The sequence below is a fragment of the Geotrypetes seraphini genome, chromosome 3 (assembly GCF_902459505.1).
Source record: "Geotrypetes seraphini chromosome 3, aGeoSer1.1, whole genome shotgun sequence".
NCBI classification, from domain to species: Eukaryota; Metazoa; Chordata; class Amphibia; order Gymnophiona; family Dermophiidae; genus Geotrypetes; species Geotrypetes seraphini.
The window spans coordinates 283,541,943-283,563,064 of NC_047086.1; the positions used below are offsets into that span (position 1 = coordinate 283,541,943).

General features: G+C 44.4%; 1 protein-coding gene across 5 annotated transcripts in view; it reads right to left on the reverse strand.

Moving 5' to 3' along the window:
* Positions 1-21,122, reverse strand: part of TTC13 (tetratricopeptide repeat domain 13) — a 290,777-nt gene that overhangs the window by 125,750 nt on the left and 143,905 nt on the right. For all 5 annotated transcript variants that reach the window (XR_004538644.1, XM_033935670.1, XM_033935673.1 and 2 more), the window contains 2 exons: positions 16,147-16,303; positions 11,801-11,931 (listed from right to left, as the gene is read on the reverse strand). Coding sequence is in view for 4 of the 5 variants with exons in the window: in XM_033935670.1 (XP_033791561.1) it covers positions 11,801-11,931; positions 16,147-16,303 (288 nt within the window). In the remaining variant the exon portion in view is untranslated. The remainder of the gene's footprint in view (positions 1-11,800; positions 11,932-16,146; positions 16,304-21,122) is intronic.

Genomic DNA, 21,122 nt, shown 5'->3' on the forward strand with positions numbered 1-21,122 from the left:
AGGGCACTGTTGCAACCCAAGGCATGTGCTAAAAATTGATGGTGATTTTTCAACACATGGAATCTGAGGAATTTGAGGGATATGAAAGTAATTTCCATCAAATCCAAGGCAACTAAGAACATAAGCATAAGAACATAAACAATGCCTCAGCTGGGTCAGACCTGATGTCCATCGTGCCCAGCAGTCCACTCATGCGGCGGCCTAACAGGTCCAGGACCTGTGCAGTAATCCTCTATCTATACCTCTCTATCCCCTTTTCCAAAAGGAAATTGTCCAATCCTTTCTTGAACCCCAGTACCCTACTCTGCCCTACTACGTTCTCTGGAAGCGCATTCCAGGTGTCCACCACACGTTGGGTAAAGAAAAACTTCCTAGCATTCGTTTTGAATCTGTCCCCTTTCAACTTTTCAGAATGCCCTCTTGTTCTCTCTCTATGCCCTTCATGATCTTATAAGTCTCTATCATATCCCCTCTAAGTCTCCTCTTCTCCAGGGAAAAGAGTCCCAGTTTCTCCAATCTCTCAGCATATGAAAGGTTTTCCATAACTTTTATCAGACGTGTCGCTGTCCTCTGAACCCTCTCGACTCTCGCCATATCCTTCTTAAGGTACGGCGACCAATATTAGACGTAATACTCCAGATGCGGACGCACCATCGCCCGATACAACGGCAGGATAACTTCTTTCATTCTGGTAGTAATACCCTTCTTGATTATACCTAGCATTCTATTCGCTCTCTTAGCGGCCACTGCGCACTGTGCCATTGGCTTCATTGTCATGTCCACCATTACCCCCAAATCCCTTTCTTGGGTACTCTCATTCAACAACATCCCTCCCATCGTATAGCTGTACCTCGGGTTTCTGCTTCCCACATGTAGTACTTTACATTTCTCAACGTTGAACTTCATCTGCTATCTCGTCGACCATTCCCCTAGTTTGTTCAAGTCCCTTTGTAATTCTTCGCAGTCCTCTTTAGTCTGAGCTCCACTAAATAGTTTGGTGTCGTCCGCAAATTTTATTATCTTGCACTTCGTCCCTATTTCCAGATCATTTATAAATATATTAAATAGCAGCGGTCTGAGCACCGAGCCCTGCGAACACCACTCGTGACCCTTCTCCAGTGGCCCTTTACTCCTACCCTCTGTTTCCTACCCACCAATCAATTTCTGATCCATCTATGTATGTCTCCTTCCACCCCATGGTTCTTCAGTTTCCGAAGTAGGCGTTCATGGGGTACCTTGTCAAAGGCTTTTTGGAAGTCTAGGTATATGATGTCTATGGGGTCTCCTCTGTCCATCCGTTTGTTAATTCCTTCGAAGAAGTGCAATAAGTTCATTAGGCATGATCTCCCCATGCAGAATCCATGCTGGCTGGTTATCAGAAGTTTGTTTCTTTCAAAATGTTTATCGATGTTATCTTTTATCAGTGTTTCTGCCATTTTCCCCAGAACCGAGGTCAGACTCACCGGTCTGTAGTTTCCCGGGTCACCTCTTGATCCCTTTCTAAAGATGGGTGTAACGTTGGCTATCTTCCAATCCTCCGGGATCACTCCTGTTTTCAGGGATAGATTGCAAATCCGCTATTTTCTCCTTTAGTTCCTTCAGAACCCATGGATGGATTCCGTCCGGACCCGGGGATTTGTCAGTTTTTAATTTTTCTATCTGCCTGCGTACATCTTCAAGGCTCACTTCCATGGTTGTTAATTTTTCTGCTTGATCTCCATTGAAGATTTGCTCAGGTTCCGGTATGTTGGTTGTGTCTTCATTTGTAAACACAGATGAAAAGAACATGTTAAGTTTTTCTGCCACTTCTTTCTCTTCCTTCACCACTCCCTTCCTGTCTCCGTTGTCCAGTGGTCCCACCTCCTCCCTAGCCGGCTGCTTCCCTTTAACATATCTAAAGAACGGTTTGAAATTTCATGCTTCCCTGGCTAGCCTCTCTTCATACTCTCTTTTGGCTTTTCAAACCACATGGTGACATTCTTTTTAATACTTCTTGTGCTCTTTCCAGTTCTTCTCAGTTTTGTCCTTTTTCCATTTCCTGAATTAATTTTTCTTATTGCCTATCACTTCCTTCACTATTTTAGTTTGACTCTTTTTGCATCCCTTTCTGAATCTGGGGATATACAGATTTTGCGCCTCGCTCACCATGTCCTTGAAAAAAGACCAGGCATGTTCTATCGTCTGCCATTTCTTGGAAGTGTTCCTAAGTTTCTTCCTTACCATTTCCCTCATTGCTTCGTAGTTTCCTTTCTTGAAGTTGAAAGTTGTCGCTATGGTTCTCTTTCCTTTCTGTATTCGTACTTCAACCTTGAACTTGATCATATTATGATCGTTGTTTACCAACGGTCCCTCATTGCTTCGTAGTTTCCTTTCTTGAAGTTGAAAGTTGTCGCTGTGGTTCTCTTTCCTTTCGGTATTCCTACTTCAACCTTGAACTTGATCATATTATGATCGTTGTTTACCAACGGTCCCATTACTTTCACTTTCCCCATAACCCATTTAGGATTAGATCCAGAGTGGCATTTCCTCTCGTCAATTCTCTAACAAGCTGCTCCATGAAGCAATCTTGTGTAGCCTCCAGGAATTCTGTCTCCCTAGTGCATTTTGAGCTTCCAAGACTCCAGTCTATCCCGGGATAGTTGAAGTCTCCCATAATAACCGTGTTACCAGTTTTGTATTCTCGCTTCATTTCAGCTTCCATTTCTTCATCGATATCTCCGGTTTGCCCGGGTGGACGATAGTATAGGCCCATCTTTATTTCAGGCCCTTTCCTTCCCGGTATTTTAACCCATAGCGATTCCAGCTTGTTGGTCGTCTCTGCTGTGTCCACTTTTGTCGATTGTATGCTTTCTTTTATGTATAGGGCTATTCCACCTCCTTTCTGTCCTGACCTGTCCTGGCGATAGAGCTTGTACCCTGGCAGTGCTGTATCCCATTTGTTTTCTTCATTCCACCATGTTTCAGAGACTCCAATGATGTCTATGTCCTCTGCATTGGCCATGGCTTCTAATTCTTCCATTTTGTTTCTTAGGCTCCTTGCATTAGTATATATGCAATTTAGATCTTGGTATTTTCTTGTCTTCATTTCCTTTCCCTGTGCTTCGGTCTTTAGTTTCTTCTCTTGTGCTACAATCCTTCTAACCTCCTCTTCTGGGTTAGTCAACTCCTGTAATTTGCCCATTGTTCCTTCCCAGCCTTCTTCCCCCTTAGTATCTTCACGGGATACCTTCTTCCGAATCGCCGACACTTGGTCGACTGTCGGCTTTCCCCTTCTTCTTAGTTTAAAGCCTGTTCTATTCCTCTCTTGACGTTGTTTGCTAGAAGTCTAGTTCCCGCCACGCTCAGGTGCTGTCCATCTCTCCTGTAGAGCTTGCTCTTGCCCCAGAATGTTGTCCAGTTCCTCACGAAGTGGAACCCCTCTTCCTCACACCATCTCATCATCCATGCATTTATTGATTGTAGTTCCTCCTGCCTTTTCACATCAGCCCTCGGTACTGGTAGGATCTCCGAGAACGCTATCTTCTGAGTCCTCATCTTCAACTTCCTACCCAGAATCTTGAACTGTTCTATCAGCGTGCTTCTTCTATAGTCTCTCCTGCTAACATCATTTGTTCCGATGTGGATCATTACTGTAGTCTCTTCCGTCTCCGCTCCTTCCAGGATCTTTCCAATTTTGTCCACGATATCCTTGGTTCTTGCTCCTTGGAGGCAGGTCACTAGTCGATCCTCTCTCCCTCCTGCTATGTGGCTGTCCACATGCCTGAGGATCGAGTCTCCAACTAGGATCGCTGACTTTCCCTTCTTCAGTTTTCGCTTCAATCTCAGGTCGATGTCCTTGGAGTGTTTTGCTGCTTCTTCTTCTATGTACTCGGTGTGCTTCGCTGCTTCTTCATCTGGGCATCAACTAGCCATTTTCTCCCCCTCGTGCGGTGTTCCTCTGTGGGCGTCTTCTTTGAGGTTATCTGTTTCTTGTTCTTCCTTCCATGTTGGTGTGACTTCATCTTTCATCTGAAGTTTGTTCTCTTCCACCCTCCTCCTGTAGGCTTCCTCAATGAATTTCTCGAGTTCCCTGACCTCCTCCTCAATGTGTCTCTCATTCATGAAGTCTTCAGCTGTCCTGATTGGGTCCTCCGAAGTGTAAAGCCCTTCTAGCTCCTGTATCTTGTCCTCTAGTCGCTTTACTTACTTCTTCAAGCTTTTCAGCTTCTGACACCGACTGGGTGGACTGTCTCCCAGAGGGGAGGTAGTCATACATATGACAGTCTGTGCAGAACACTGGAAAGCTCATCTTCTGGTTTCCCTCTGCTTCCATTGTCGTTCACGTTTTTTTGAAGTACTCTCTTTTATTTCACTGGTTCTTTTATTCCTGTATGAGTGTGTGTGTTCTTTTATGTCTGCTGCTTGCTAGGTCTTTACTCCTTTTGTTGTATGTTTTGCCCTGTGGTGTTCTGTGTTGGCTGACGCTCCTACTTTAAGATAACAATTAACAGTTTTCGTGTGACCTGCTGATGTTACGTATGTAAGTGCCCTCTGTGTCTTCTTTGTTTTGCTTTTATGTTCTAAATGATTATTTTGCTGTGTTAGTTATTGGTTTTCTTACCTCGTCGCCCTTCCTTGATGTATTGACTCTGCCCTTCTTAAGGCCCTTCGCAAAGGTGCTCTTGCTAAGGCGAGCGCCTTTGCCGCTCGCCTTCACCGCGTGCCAAATGGCTGCATGCCATTGGCTCCTCCCCTTTTATGGGGGAGTTCGGCTGCGGGGTGCTGCTGACGTCGGAGAGGTGGGCGGAGTTATCTCTCACCTATGCCCCTCTCTGTGCCTTGCCTGCCTTTCTGTCCTCTCCCCTCCGCTCTCTCTCTGCCTACCATGTGCTCACCTGCTTCAGCCCAGCCGCCTCCCGACTCTCCTGGCTGCCTCCGAAGCTAGCTGCAGTGGTCTCCGTGCCGTTGGCTCCTCCCCTTTTATGGGGAGTTCGGCTGCGGGGTGCCACTGATGTCGGAGGGGTGGGCGGAGTTATCTCTCGCCTCTGCCCCTCTCTGTGCCTTGCCTGTCTTTCTGTCCTCTCCCCTCTGCTTTCTCTCTGCCTACTATGTGCTCACCTGCTTCAGCCCAGCCACCTCCCGACTCTCCTGGCTGCCTCCGAAGCTAGCTGCAGTGGTCTCCGCGCCGTTGGCTCCTCCCCTTTTATGGGGGAGTTCGGCTGCGGGGTGCCACTGATGTTGGAGGGGTGGGCGGAGTTATCACTTGCCTCTGCCCCTCTCTGTGCCTTGCCTGCCTTTCTGTCCTCTCCCCTCCACTCTCTCTCTGCCTACCATGTGCTCACCTGCTTCAGCCCAGCCGCCTCCCGACTCTCCTGGCTGCCTCTGAAGCTAGAAATTCTCCTGGCTATACTGCTGCAATGACTGAGTGAATGGTTTCCATCTGAAACCGAGGAACTCTGTGCCGCATTGACATGCTTGAGTTCTAGAATGGGCTTCCACTCCTCTGAGCCTTCTTTGGCATGACACAGTATATGGAGAATCTACCGGAGCCTGAGTCGTCTGGTTTGGATGCCGAGCAATCTCCATAGCATTGCTCTGATCTTGTTTGCTTTCTCTGGCTATGAACCAGTCAGAGAGAGGGCAAGCTAGCTATCTTGTAACCCTTTCTGATAATGTCCAGAACCCAGCAGTTGGACATCATACATTCCCAAGCCTCCAGAAAATCCAAAAGCTGACCTCCAGTCGGGGGGTCCCAGGGCTCCATGATTAAGACCCTCATGTCTGGATGACAAGGGAAGGATGTGGGCTGAGCTCGAACCCAACTTAGAAGAGAACACTGGGAATATGAGGTTTGTGGATGGTCTATTATCAGTTGTCGAAGGGACTCGGTAATGATCTCCATTTTAGCTGAGGACAGTCAGTGGACAGAGGGATCCTCTCCTTGATCTATAGCCGATAAATCCTGGTCCTCTACATAGAAGGCTGTGTCACCCATCAGAGAAATCTCACCCTGGAACAGTAAAGGGATCAGATCTGACCCCTCTTTCTCTGAGTTCCTGTTGGAAGAACCATCATAGTCCAAAATAGCCTCTGCTTTTAGGAAGCAAGTGCTCCGAGACCCCAACGAGGTCTCTGCGCTGTTTCGCTCACTCATGGACTTGACCGGCGGATTTCTGCCTTGTGCATAAGTCTGCCACAGTAGATTAATAAACTCTGGGGTAAAGGCCTGAGAGGACAAGTCTCCTTGTCCTGTAGGGTGGAGCAGATGCCTCTTCTTGGGTTGTGAAACCTCTGTACTCTGATGGAGCGTAGAGCCACTCACCCAGGTCCCCAGAAGATATTTTATCCCCCCCTAACAGGCTCACTTATCTTTCTCCAACCCTGGAGGCTTGCAGAGGGGCTAAGCCCAAGCTTCTGCCCCTCCATCCTGTGCGGTACACATGCACAGGTCAGCCACCATCCAGCACAAGGCATGATATAGGGGTAATTAGGGTCTGAGGTCTCCATCCCTATCAATTTTGAAGTAAAATCAGGTGTTTTGAAAGAGTTTGAGAACTTAGAAAAATAAAATTGGGAAATCCAAAATGGCCTCTATGGCAGCATTTTGATGCAGAAAACAGCTTTAAAACGCTTTTGGGTTGACCTAAAAACACTAAAAATAGGACTTTTTAGAGGAAGGCAAGGCTCTAGCTCAGGGGTGCCCACACTTTCTTGGTTTGCGAGCTACTTTTAAAATGACCAAGTCAAAATGATCTACCAACAATAAAAAATTTTTAAAAACACAAAGCACACTGTACCCAGAGAAAATATAAATGATGATTAACATTCAGATTTTTTTTTTTCAGTGAGATCAAGGCAGATGACTTTAAAATATGCAATGTCACCTCAGTAACAACTATACAAAAATAGACAAATATAACCCCTTCCCTTTTACTAAACCGCGATTGTAAAAGGCAGCCATAGTGCAAAATATAGACAGCAGATATAAATTCAGACACATTTTGATCAATAAATTTAGAATAAAATCATTTATCCTACCTTTGCTGTCTGGTGATTTCATGAGTTTCTGGTTGCACTTCCTTCTTCTGACTGTAAATCCAATATTTATTTATTTCTGCCTCTTGCATGCTTCCTCTCCTCCAGACCTCATTCCATTCCCCAACCAACATCTCTCTCTGCCCCTCCATGAGTCTAACTTTTTCCTTTCTCTCTCCCTGTCCCCTTCTTTCTTTCTCTCTCCCTGCCCCCTCCTCTCCCCTTTCTTTTTTATTTTAACAAGTTTTATTGAATTTTCACAATGGCAAATACACCAGATAGCTAAATCCCCACCCCAAAACAAACAGTCATACTGGTACAAGAAAACTTCATTTAAGGAATGGAAAAGGTCAGAAACGGACGAAAACTGGAATAAGCACAATCATCAACGTAGATGCCATAAGACGGTAAAAGGGGCCAAAGAGACTATGAGGAAAAAATAGCCAAGGAGGCGAAAAACTTCAAGCCATTCTTTCGATACATTAAGGGGAAATGACCCACGAAGGAAGTGGTGGGTCCGTTGGATGACCTTGGAATAAAGGGAATGCTAAAGGAAGATAAAGAAATCGCCGACAAACTGAACACATTTTTTGCGTCTGTATTTACTGAAGAGGATGTACACAACATACCGGAACATACCATGCTCTATGCTGGAAATAAAGACGGGAAACTGACAGGGCTGACGGTCAGTCTAGAAGAGGTATACAGGCAGATTGATAGCCTAAAGAGCGATAAATCCCCGGGACCCGATGGCATCCATCCGAAGGTCATCAAGGAACTGAAAGGGACTATAGCTGAACTGCTTCAACTAGTAGCCAACCTGTCGATCAAATCAGGAAAGATTCTGTTACGCCGATCTTCAAAAAGGGTTCGAGGGGAGATCCGGGAAACTATAGACCGGTGAGTTGAACCTCGGTACCGGGAAAGATGGTAGAGGCGCTGATAAAGGACCGCATCATTGATCATCTTGACGGACACGGTCTGCTGAGGACCAGCCAGCACAGTTTCAGCAAAGGCAGATCTTGTCTGACGAACTTGCTGTACTTTTTCGAGGGAGTAAACAGGCAGATAGACAAGGGTGACCCGGTCGACATTGTATATCTGGATTTTCAGAAGGCGTTCGACAAGGTTCCACATGAATGACTACTTCAGAAAATTGCGAGTCATGGAATCGAGGGTGAAATACTCACGTGGATCAAAAACTGGCTGGAGCAAAGGAAACAAGAGAGTGGGGGTAAATGGACAATACTCGGACTGGAAGAGCATCACCAGTGGGATGCTGCAGGGCTCGGTGCTTGGACCCGTGCTCTTCAACATCTTTATAAACGATCTGGACATTGGTACGACGAGTGAGGTGATTAAATTTGCGGACGATACGAAGTTATTCAGAATAGTGAACACACAGGGGGATTGTGAAGATCTGCAACGTGACATAATCAAGCTTGAGAAATAGGCATCGACATGGCAAATGAGGTTCAACGTGGATAAGTGTAAAGTGATGCATGTCGGGAACAAAAACCTCATGCATGAATACAGGGTGTCCGGGGCGGTACTTGGAGACCTCCCAGACTTGGGAGTTCTGATCGACAAGTCAATGAAGCCATCTGCACAATGTGCGGCAGCAGCGGCAAAAAGGGCAAAGAGAATGCTAGGAATGATTAAGAAGGGGATCACGAACAGATCGGAGAGGGTCATCATGCCGCTGTACTGGGCCATGGTACACCGCTACAGAAGGGGCTAAGGTGGCCCCCATCGCCACCCCCTGTATTTGTTGATACAAGTTTAGTGATTTGTTGATAAATACAGGGGGTGGCGATGGGGGCCACCTTAGCCCCTTCTGTAGCGGCCCTGTATATGGCTAGATTCGAGGAAACTTGGGTGTACACATCCCCGTGGAAGCCCTATATTGGGTTAGGTTTCTGGATGATATTTTTTTCATCTGGTACAGCACTAAACAAGACCTTGATACGTTTGTAGAATTTTTGAATTCAGTTGATCCTAATATTAAATTCACGATGACATGCTATCAAACGAGAATCGAATTTTTAGATATTTTTGTGCAAGTATGTGGGAACACCATTAACACGTCCTTATACAGAAAATCTGTGACTCGCAATACTATCTTGCACTTTAACAGTTTTCATCCATTTAAGCTCAGATTTAATCTACCTATAGGCCAGTTTCTTCGGATACGCAGGGTTTCTTCCACTTTGGAAGAATACAAAAAGCAAGCTAGGGAACTGATGGATCGCCTCCGCAATAGGGGCTATCCAGAAAGATCCATTAAACAGGCTTTTTATAGGGGCAAATATGCGCAGCGAGAGCTTTTGTTGCAAGAATCCTTTAACGTGCAAAGTGAAGATGACAAACTCACCTGTGTTCTTCCTTTTTCTAGAGTAGTGACAGCGGTGAAAGAGATTTTTAGAAAATACTGGTTCATTGTAAAACCCCATAAGTCTTTAGAAATGTTCCCCAGGATTGCATATACTCGGGGCAGCACATTGGGACAACAATGTAATTTTCAAAAATATGGCATTCGCCCAGAAGAGAAGGAGCAGGGACACCACGGCACATGCGGTAAATGCCAATGGTGCCCTTTGGCCATTCAGGGCCATTCCTGGCAGGTTCCTGGAAAAGCAGTCACGTTGAGAGCTCGGCATGTCACTGACTGCAATTCTCAGGGGGTCATATATATTATAACATGCCCCTGTGACCTTATATATGTGGGGCGTACGAGCAGGAAAATAAGAACCAGACTTACTGAGCACAAGTCTCGCATTACTAATGAGATCACACAAGCACCGCTGGTTGAACACTGGTTGAGATTTAAACATACGGTTACAGATTTGAGATGGCGAGTTATAAAGAAAGTAGTAGGGTTGGATGGAGGGGGGACTCGATCAAGTTGAATGAATTTGAACAAAGATACATTTTTTCACTTGACACTGTTGAGCCTCATGGGTTGAATATAGAAATTGAGTGGGGGACAGTGTAAAGCAGTTTGGACCAATCGGACGCAGGGGGTGGAGTTATGGATAATTGTGAGGGAGTATTTAAACTGCACACCAGGGCCGCCGCCGCCATCTTTTCTCATTACTAACTTGGAGTCGGATGACAGCGGCACCCGTGGTGAGTACATGATTTAAACTAAAAAAACTAAAATTTAGATTTAGGGAGGAGTAGGACACAATTGCATGTTTTAACTTCTGCTCTATATACTTTTTGCAGGGAGACCCTTGAAAAAACACTTTGTTGTGAAACATGTCGGGTCTGACTCCCTGGGTTTTTTTGCTGAGATAAGTATGATTTACTTTGTTAAGTATATTTAAGAAGTGAAAGATTTTTTGATACTAAGTAAAAACGAACATAAAATAATGAAAAATATCACAAAAATTGATTGCCAATGATGAAGCACCACAACTAGCTTCCCGCTTTTTGAATCTTTAACAAGCGGTGGAGTGGTGGGGCTGAGGCATCATTTTTTCATCATTTTTTCACTACTATAACACATTGCATTGATGAATCCAGATACCATTGATAAAGTTAGCTATTTTGACTGGATTCAACTTAATTTTGGGGTCAAGTTTTTGCCATAAGACTTATAGGCTTCAAGTAAAAGGTAGGCACTGGAAATGTAGGCCTTGAAAACCCTAGCCTACATTTCTGGTGCCTTTCTTTCTTGGTTTTACAAGCTCACGCTAATAATGGTCTGTATTTGGCACCATCAGATGATGTCACCAGCATGTGCAGCTAATTCATCCTGCAGGGCTATGGAGAACAGAGATTTCTTTCTAGAGAAGATGTATTAAACAAAATTATCGGATGAATTAGGATACCCAGAAATAAGATCAAAGGGAGATAGCTATAAAACCAAACACAAAAATCAAAAAGCGAAAGAAGAGAGAACTGGATTTAGTTTATGTCTCTCTCAGAAGTTACGTTCAGGAACAGTAGGGGGGGGGGGGTTGTCCCTGAAAGACTTATAATCTAAGGTGTTAATATTCAAAGCAATCTGTGATCTGCTGATCATAAAACTCTGACTGGGGTTAGATGTTTGGATATGAAATACTACAAGGAATCCAGAGGATCGAATCTGATGTATTAATACAGCAAATACAGCAATCTTGAAGGGGATCCTGCAGGCTATTGGCAGCCAGTGTTCTTTTTGAAGCAAGGGAGTAATACGTTCTGTTTGCTGAACATCATAAATGACCACATCCATGCCATATTTGGTATTAATTGAAGTTGTTTCAAATCTTTCAAATGATAGCCTTAGAAAAGAGAATTACATTACTCAAGATGGCTAAGCACTAAAAAGTTGGTCAGTACGTGGGTTAGTACTGCTGAAAATGTCTAGTTAGTACCCACTTGAAACCGGCTATTTTGGGGACATTCTAGGGACAGTCAGCGCTTGGCCAGCCAAGGTAATCACGTAAATAAGAACGCATATAAGTCAGTCATATTTTTATGTGGTTCATCATAGCTATTTAAGATCTGAATATAGCATTTAACTAGCTATGATTTTGCCGGCTCTGTAGACCTGGAAACTCAATACTGAAGCCTAGACGTGGCAAGTCACTAAATTTCTAGGTATACCGCTGCCAGCAATCAGCAAAAACAGTGAACATTACTGGCTGAATACTTACTCTTAAGTTTCTACCTGAAGCAATGGATGGTTAAGCGGCTTTCCCAAGATCACAAGGACTGGGAGTAGGATTTGAACCTGGCTTCCCTGGTTTCCAACCCACAGTTCTTTTTAGTTTCTGGCAAATATCTTCAAACCTACCTCTGTGTATCCTCTTATTTGGCAGAAAACCAGGTGCTTCATATTGCATCAGAGAACCAAGACGATCAGCCACACAAACAAGTTCTTGTATCTCAGGCTTATAACTCTCAAAATTTTGACGCAATATATCTCTTAAAGGGGAGGGGAAAAAAGTAACATCTTGATTACATACAGAAAATGGACTGCTTTAAAAACCTTTACATGTAGTTTTAAAGTACCAGTACTACTTGGATTCCTCAAAATATCAACTCGCTGTTTGACATCTTTCCTCTTTTGCTTTTATTACTTATTTCACACTTGGTTTGAAATATAGAAGGTAAACTTTGTAACAGGGTACCTGATTCGAGAGGTCAGAGTCATTTATAAAGAGACATAGGTTTTAAGTGACAAGCAGAACAAAAAGGGTGAATCTAAACATGCTGCTCAGGTAGGGAATTACAGAGAGAATGATAAGGCAGATAGGGGTAGGGCACAGTTTCTCAACTTCTTCAAGCCAAGTACACTTCTCCCTCTGTATTCACTGTGATAGGGGGTTAACAGAACCATGAATACAGAAAAATTGAGAATAACTTTTTCATGTTATTTGCTGTTTTCTATTTAAAACCATCATGAATATGGTGAAACCGCGAATAACATGGTGGGAGACCAGGCCTGTTCCTGAAGGAGAGGCAAAACATGGTAAAAATCTCCACAGACTCCAACAGATTCAGAATGCCGCGGCCAAGCTCATCTTCGCTAAAAGTAAATTTGACCATGTCTCCCCGCTCCTGGTCAAGCTCCACTGGCTTCCGATAATCGCCAGGGTCCACTATAAATGCGCCTGTTTAACTTTCAAAATCCTATATGGTATCCTCCCTCCCTTTATCCCTCTTTCTTGGAATTCCTCAAACCCTAATACCACCAGATCCTCCCACAAATTAAAACTATCCTTCCCCTCGCTAAAAGGCATTTCCCACACAGGAAAGCTAGGGACCTCCCTCCACTTCAAAATCACTGAGCTCTGGAACAACCTTACCTCCCCTCTTCAGAACTTGAGCTCTCTCCAAGTTTTCCGCAAACATCTGAAAACCTGGCTTTTCTCAAAAAATGTAAGTCTCCCTCCAACTTAGGAATCAAGGAAACTCTTATATCTTGGCATCCCAAGTCCTCTAAATTTTCTTCACACTTCTACCTCTAACCCTCTGTTGTAGTTCCTTCCTATTTCTCCTACTGTAAACCGCGTCGAGCTCTACAAACGTGGAGATGATGCAGTATACAAACCTAAGGATTAGATTAGATTAAAGAAAGTGCTGGGAATCGGCAATTTTCTCTGTAAATACTTGGAATCAGCAATTTTTTTATGCAAGCTGATGTAATTTGAGGAGAGGAGCCAGCAAACTAAAAACCGTGAATAATCGAAACCGCGATTGCTGAAACCATGAATACGGAGGGAGAAGTGTACACCCTAAGTCTAACAAATATCAACCAAGTACCCCCATCCAGGCTCCGCCTCAGACCCCACCCCCATAATAATAGTATTAATTGTAATGCAATTTCTCCCATCCATTTTTCATATACATATAATATAATCTTATCAATACATAATGGTAACCACAAAATTTTAAAAAAAACAAAACAACAAAGCACATTGCATGCAGAGAAAATGTTAATTATCCTTTATATTCTTTTTTTTTTTTTTTTCAAAGAGTTGGAGGAGGAGGTGGTGGTAGAGGAGGAGGAGGAGGGAGTGTCTCCTAAACATTGGGCCCTAGGCATGTGCTCAAGTTTGTTTATATCATAATCCTTCCCTTAAGTCTCACTTTCTCAACTCAGATCTCCCACCCTGTCACCTCTCTCTCAACCCCTCCCCCCTCAGTATCAGCAACTTTTCAAGCCAAGCCACAAACCTTCTTCCCAGAAACAAGAATCTCTCAAGCCAAGTGCCCCCCTTTCAGTAATAGGAGCCTTTTAAGCTCCCACCCACAGAAGTCTTATTTTGACCTTGAATCCTGGCTAGACAGAGCTCTGAGACCCAGAGTCTCAAAACTTTAACACCATTGCCAAACGGTTTAGCCTGTATGCATTTTAGTGGTGGATTATCAAAACGGATTATCTCTGTCAATAGCGAGCTTTCTAGCAGTCTCCAACAATGACATGCAAAAGGGCTCTTCAACACTGAAATGAGCCCTCCTGTGGATTCTTTAAAAATGCTGAGCCATTTTCGAAAAGCGGCGTCAACTTTTGGAAAAAAAAATAAGCTACTGGTCCAGGGGTGCCGGCACAGGCATGACAGTGTAAGAGACTGCTAGAAAGCAGTGTTGTGATGCAGGGGGTAGAGATGCTCATTCTCTCCCTTTGCATCACAACACCCCTCTCCTGCAGCAGAGGCGAACACACCCCCCGCAGCGGGAGAGATACCCACTTCTCTCCCGCTGCCAAGTGACACCCCCCGCCATACAACACCTCCCTCTGACGCTGTCCCCTCACTCTTACCTCTAAGTAAATGACCTGAGGGACATGGATTCTCTCCTCCGAGCTGGCCTGTGTCATCCAAAATGGACATTCCCCTCCCCGGTGCATCTTGGGATGCACCAGGGAGGGGCCTGAAGCTATGATTGGCCCAAGTTGTTTAAGACCCCCCCCCCCCATGGGAGAGGCCTTATACAACCTGGGCCAATCAGAGCCTCAGGCCCCTCCCCGGATGCACAGTGAAGGGGCCTAAGGCTCCGATTTGCCCGAACATCTAAGGCCCCTCCTATGGGGTGTCTGGGCCAATCAGAGCATTAGGCCCCTTCCTGGTGCATCCCAAGATGCACCAGGGTGGGGAAGGCCCGTTTTGGACAATGCAGGCCAGCTGGGCGGAGGAAATCCACATCCCTCAGGTCATCTACTTAGAGGTAAGAGTGTGGGGGGAGGGGGAAAGGCAGAGAGGATCACTTGGCAGTGGGAAAGAGTGGGCATCTCTCCCGCTGTGGGGGAGGGGGGGTGCGCGTTCAACCAGGCAGCGGCAGGCGTTTCTTGGCAGCGGAAGAGAATGGGCATCTCTCCTGATGCTGGGGGGGATTTATTGGTTGGCAGCAGAAGAGTTTGAACATCTCTCCCACTGTTATGTTTTTTGTTGTTGGTTTTTTTTTTTTTTTGGGGGGGGGGAGTTTAATGCGTTTTTTTCTGCACATGTGCCCATTGCTATCACCAGCGATGGGCACATGCAAATTTAGTGAATCTTTGTTGCTGTTCGTTGACCTCGTTTGCATGCATGATTTTTTAGGAATGTCTCGCTTTTTTCAATTCGTCATTAAAACGGCTACGTAAGCAGACCATCGCTTTTTAACGCATTTTTTTGAGAATCCTGGCCTGAAGCCCATGCAGATGTGACTGGTGTCTGTCTCCTATCTCTCTTCCCTCATTCCCCCTATCTACCACTGCTCCTCTTTAGCCAGCATGGGCCTACTGACTCTACTTCTTTTCTATCACTGATTGGCCTCATTTGATGTGCTTCCTACCTTTCCCTCCCCCAATATTGTCCAACTCACAATCTTCTCTTCAGCCATGTGGGCCAATGATAATTCCCATCAGACATGCAAAGAAAAAAGAAAAGAAACAAGAAAAGACCAAATGCCAGGTGGCAACTGTGTCTGCCCTAGAGATCTTGTAATGCATTATGAGGTATAGATAAGATGAAACTTTTGAGAAATGCAATTTACTGGATAAAGGATTACAAAATAGGGTTGAAAAATTACTGAAACTGATTTTTGTCATTTCATATTACAGAAGAATTAAAGGCCACTTTCAAAAAAAGAATAACAATTTGTGTAATGATGAAGAATAGGGAGAATATTTTTAATAGATTCCTGCAGTTAAAACAGGAATGTACCTACAGAAAAATTCTGTTAAAAATCCCCACATTAGCAAGTGAAAGTATGTGCACACTGTTCACATGATGCATACTTTTACTTGCCCGAAGGTTGCACTGGGAGTAGTAAAACTAAGGGAAGAAAAGCATTGGTGGGACTTTTAGAGAAAGGAATCTGCAATTGTTTGCTCTACAGGTAGAGACATATTACTGAATTTTCATAGGGTAACCCCATATGAGTTTCCCTTTAATGAGCATGCAGTCTGGAAGGTACTGTATAAAGTACCTATGGAACTGCAAGCTCCACATAGGATTTCAAAAACATAAGAACATAAGAATAGCCTTACTGGGTCAGACCAATGGTCCATCAAGCCCAGTAGCCTGTTCTCACGGTGGCCAATCCAGGTCATTAGTACCTGGCCAAAACCCAAAGAGTGGCAATGTTCCATGCTACCGATCCAGGGCAAGCAGTTTCAGAAATAATTTAAAATTTGTGCGAAAAATTCCAGCTCACTTTATATGTGGTTGTAATCCTGGCTGTTCTTCATAATCTTCTATAAGGAAAGGGAGGGATTTGGCCCAATGGTCTTTAAAATCTCCAGGAAGATGAAGATCTATATTATATTCTGCAACAGGGGTGTCAAGGTGTGCATGTAAGTATCTCGAGTACTCTGCCAAACAAACGAAAAAGAGAAATCAAATGTTACTAAGCACAGATTTACTTGTAAACTTATAAGTGGTAACCTACTTAAAGTTCCTTTTTGTAAAAATGGGATGTGTTCATTTTATCTCTGCATTTCAATTCTCAATTACCGACATCCAGATCCAAATCACTTCTTTGTTCACAGAGATTGAGGAAAACAGTTATTTGGAACTAAAATATTTTTCAAACTTTAAGCTAAGGCTGTGTGGATGAATAGCAGAGAGGGCAAAGCTGCTTACCTGTAACTGGTTCTCCTTAGACAACAGAAAAATGCGGCTACAATTTCTAGTGATATCATCCAATGAAGCCAGGGTACCAGGCACCCTCCTGCAGTTTGACCAGCCTTTTCTTTTTTCCTCACTGAGTTTGTACAGAGATTCTTGAGTTATCCTCAGGAGAATATGAGAATTCAGTCTACTTATTTTGAAGGCCAGACTGGATGCAGCCCTTCACCCTCATGTCACAGAGCAAACTTGTCAGGGAGATGACATTGTTAACTAACAGAACTTTCCCAGTACTAAGAATTTTTACCACTGATCTCTCCACTTTAAATTTTACGGTTCTCTGTGACCCTTTGTGATGTGCTGCTAATAAATTCTTCCCTCAGCCACTTCTACCCCATCAGGCTTGGTTTTGGCTTTCTAGAGGGAAACAGTGTTAGAGACTTCTGCCAAGTCCTCAAGAGTAGTTTCTCAAAATGCACAGTTCCTAGCATTGAGACCATAACTCCACCCCACTCTTACCAGAAAAGACAGAAGTTGAAGCTTACATCTCACAAGTCTTCTCTGCCTTGAGCAGATCATAAAGATGCTACTTTATTTAATCAATGTATTTACTGAAATATAGCTCACATCTTTTCAGTAGTAGCTTAAGATTAGTTACATTCAAGTATATTAAGTATTGCCCTATCCTTTGGAGGGCTTACAATCTAAGTCTGTACCTGAGGCAATAGATGGTTGAGTGATTTGCCCAAGATCACAACAAACAATAAGATTTGAACTGGATTGCCTGCCCAATGCTCTAATTACTAGGCTACTCCTACTCTTTGGGAAGTAAGAAGCATAAGTTCACACTGTGAGGTAAAAGGACAAACAACAACAAGAGAAGCTTAAAGAATGGTCTGAAATTTGGCAGCTAAGATTTAATGCTAAGAAATACAAGGTCATACATTTGACCTGCAAAAACCAGAGGGAATGGTACAGTTTAGGGGATGAATAATTTTTGTGCATGACAGAGGAGTGGGACTAGGGTGTGATAGCATGTGATTTTAAGGTGTTCAAACAGGTTGAAAAGGTGACGGCAAAAGCTAGAAGGATGTTAGGATGCACAGTGAGAGAGACATCGCCAGTATGAAGAAGGAGGTATTGATGCCCCTGCATAAAATTCTAGTGAGACCTCATTTAGAATATTGTGTACAATTTTGGAGAAGGCAAATAGAATGCTGGGTACTATCAAGAAAGGTATTACAACCAGAATGAAAGAAGTTATCCTGCCGTTGTATCGGGCGATGGTGCACCCGCATCTGGAGTACTGCGTACAATATTGGTCGCCATACCTTAAGAAGGATATGGCGATACTCGAGAGGGTTCAGAAAAGAGTGACACGATTGATAAAAGGTATGGAAAACCTTTCATACGCTGAAAGATTAGAGAAACTGGGGCTCTTTTCCCTAGAAAAGCGGAGACTTAGAGGGGACATGATAAAGACTTATAAGATCATGAAGGGCATAGAGAAAGTGGAGAGGGACAGATTCTTCAAACTTTCAAAAACTACAAGAATGAGAGGGCATTTAGAAAAATTGAGAGGGGACAGATTCAGAACCAATACTACTCACCTGGAATGCGCTTCCAGAGAGTGCGATAGGACAGAGTACGGTTTTGGGGTTCAAGAAGGGATTAGATATTTTCCTGAAGGAAAAGGGGATAGAGGATTACTATACAGGTCCTGGACCTGATGGGCCGCCATGTGAGCGGACTGTGGGCATGATGGACCTCTGGTCTGGCCCAGCAGAGGCACTGCTTATGTTCTTATGCACCTTCAAAATGATGGAGCTGGTCCAGAGAAAGGCTACTAAAATGATTGGTGGTCTTCATCATAAGGCATATGGGGTCTCAAGACCTCAATATATATAACAGTATACTTTGGAGGAAAGATGGGAGAGGGGAGATATGAAAGAAACGTTTAAATACCTAGGTGGCATAAATTCAATGAGGCAAGTATCTAAATTGAAAGGAAGCTCCAGATTGAGAGGGCGTAGGATGAAGTTAAGAAGCGAAAGACTCAAGAGTAATCTAAGGAAATACTTTTTTAAAGAAAAGGTGGTAGATTATGAAATAGTCTCTCAATAGAGGTGGTGGATGTCTAAATTCAAGAAAGCATGGGACAGATTCGTGGGATCTCCTTTCTATCCCGTCTCTGAAGTATTTAAACACGATGAGGTCTACCATATTCTCTGTTAGCGCTCCCTCTCTTTGGAATAATATTCCATCCTATTTACGGGAAGAATCAATTGTTAATAATTTTAATACAAAGTTAAAAACATTCCTCTTTCTTGATGCCTTCGAGACCTAAATGTCCTTTTCAGGGCAACTACTGTATTTTCACGTAGATAACGCGCACCCGTGTAAAACGCGCACACGGGTATAGCGTGCGGGGAACACAAATTTATGTAAAGAAATTTTTATATACCGCGCACACAGGTATACCGCGCATGCCGCCCCGACTCTCCGTTCGCTGCCCCGACTCTCCTCTGGCTGCCCCGACTCTCCTTTCACCCGCCCCGACTCTCCATTCACTGCCCCGACTCTCCTTTCACCCGCCCCGACTTTCCGTTCGCTGCCCCGACTCTCCGTTCGCTGCCCCGACTCTCCTCTGGCTGCCCCGACTCTCCTTTCACCCGCCCCGACTCTCCGTTCGCTGCCCCGACTCTCCTCTGGCTGCCCCGACTCTCCTCTGGCTGCCCCGACTCTCCTTTCACCCGCCCCGACTTTCTGTTCGCTGCCCCGACTCTCCGTTCGCTGCCCTGACTCTCCTTTCGCCCGCCCTGCCCTGCTCCCAGCTCTGTAAGCATGCACAATGGTCTGAGCATGCTTGCTGCTCAATTTTCTGCGCCGGGTTGTGGGGGGGCGCTTTTGACCTGTCACCAAGGCGATTTTTCTGGCGGTGTGCTTTTCACCACGTGGCTGTGGCCCCCCTCTATCTGGCCTTGTAATTTGCCCAGTGAATACTATTTTGACTATACAACAGCATCTCAGCCTTTGGGTAAGCCTATAAAAGATTAATGCTGCATGTAGAGCCCACATTTTAATTTGATCTCTTCAGATTGGTATTCTGCATTTATCTACCCGGTAGTAGAGTTTATCAATTAAATTTAAATTTACCGCCATAATGGCAGGAATGAGACGAAAGTCATATACAGCGGACTTTAAGCTTCAAGTCGTTGCGAAAGCTGAGGAAATAGGCAACCGGGCCGCAGCGAGAGAGTTCGATGTTGGAGAAACATCGGTGCGTGAATGGAGAAAAGATAAGAAGGAACTGGAGAAATGCAATCCGCGAAAACGGGCACGTCTTGGGGCCAAACCAAAATGGCCTCAGCTGGAGGATGACTTTAAGCAGTGGATTCTGGCGAGAAGGGAGCAAAATCAATCAGTCTCTACTGTTGCGATTCAGATGAAGGCAAAACTACTTGCCAATGGAAGAGGAATACCCGACTTCAAAGCTGGCTTCACATGGATCTCAAAATTTATGAAAAGGAACGGACTATCAATTAGAATGAGAACAACTGTTGGCCAGCGACTTCCGGATGACTGGCAGCAAAAATTGATTGATTTCCGTGACTTTGTCACCAAAGAAATATCTGAACTTGCCATCACTGCAAAGGACGTCATCAACATGGATGAAATTCCAATGGCATTCGACATTCCAGCGACAAGAACCGTAGCCCCCACAGGTACTAAATCTGTTGCCATCACCACAACTGGGCATGAAAGAACGTGTTTTACAGTCGTTCTTGGTTGCTCAGCTAGCGGGGTTAAGTTAAAGCCCATGCTCATTTTCAAAAGGGTCACTATGCCCCGTGAAAAGCTGCCCACCAGTGTGGTTGTGCACTGCAACAAGAAGGGATGGATGGACTGCGACGTAATGAGATTGTGGGTAGATAAATGCTTTAGGGCAAGACAGGGTGGATTCTTTGCAAAAAAATCCTTGTTAAGTTTTGATGCCATGGCTGCCCACAAAGAAAAAAATGTTCAGGCCTACATTAATTCTACTCGTGCCCACATCGCTGTGATACCTGGAGGCCTGACGTGTAAGCTGCAGTCACTTGACATCGCAGTGAATCATCCATTCAAGACTTTTATTAGAAAGGAGTGGGAGGAGTGGATGCAGAGCGGCACGCACGAGTACACACCCGCGGGGCAGCTGAAGCGGGCAACTTTCACAGAAGTCTGCAAGTGGGTGGCTTCAGCATGGGACAAAATAACATCAGATACCATTCGAAACGGATTTAGAAAAGCGGGCATTGTTTATGAAACCAATGACACTACGGATACTACCAGTGCAGCGGAAGGAGGCAACAACACGGATATCAGCGATGATGATGACGATATCACTTCGGAAATAAACGAGGATCGTCTGCAGGCCGTGCTCACTTTATTTAATGACGATGATGACAATTCGGATTTTGATGGATTCAAGGATTCAGATGACTGTGATGATGATGACTGAATAAACCTGTAAACTTTGTTTATTTACAACTTTACCGTAACTACGGTAACTGTATTTAGATT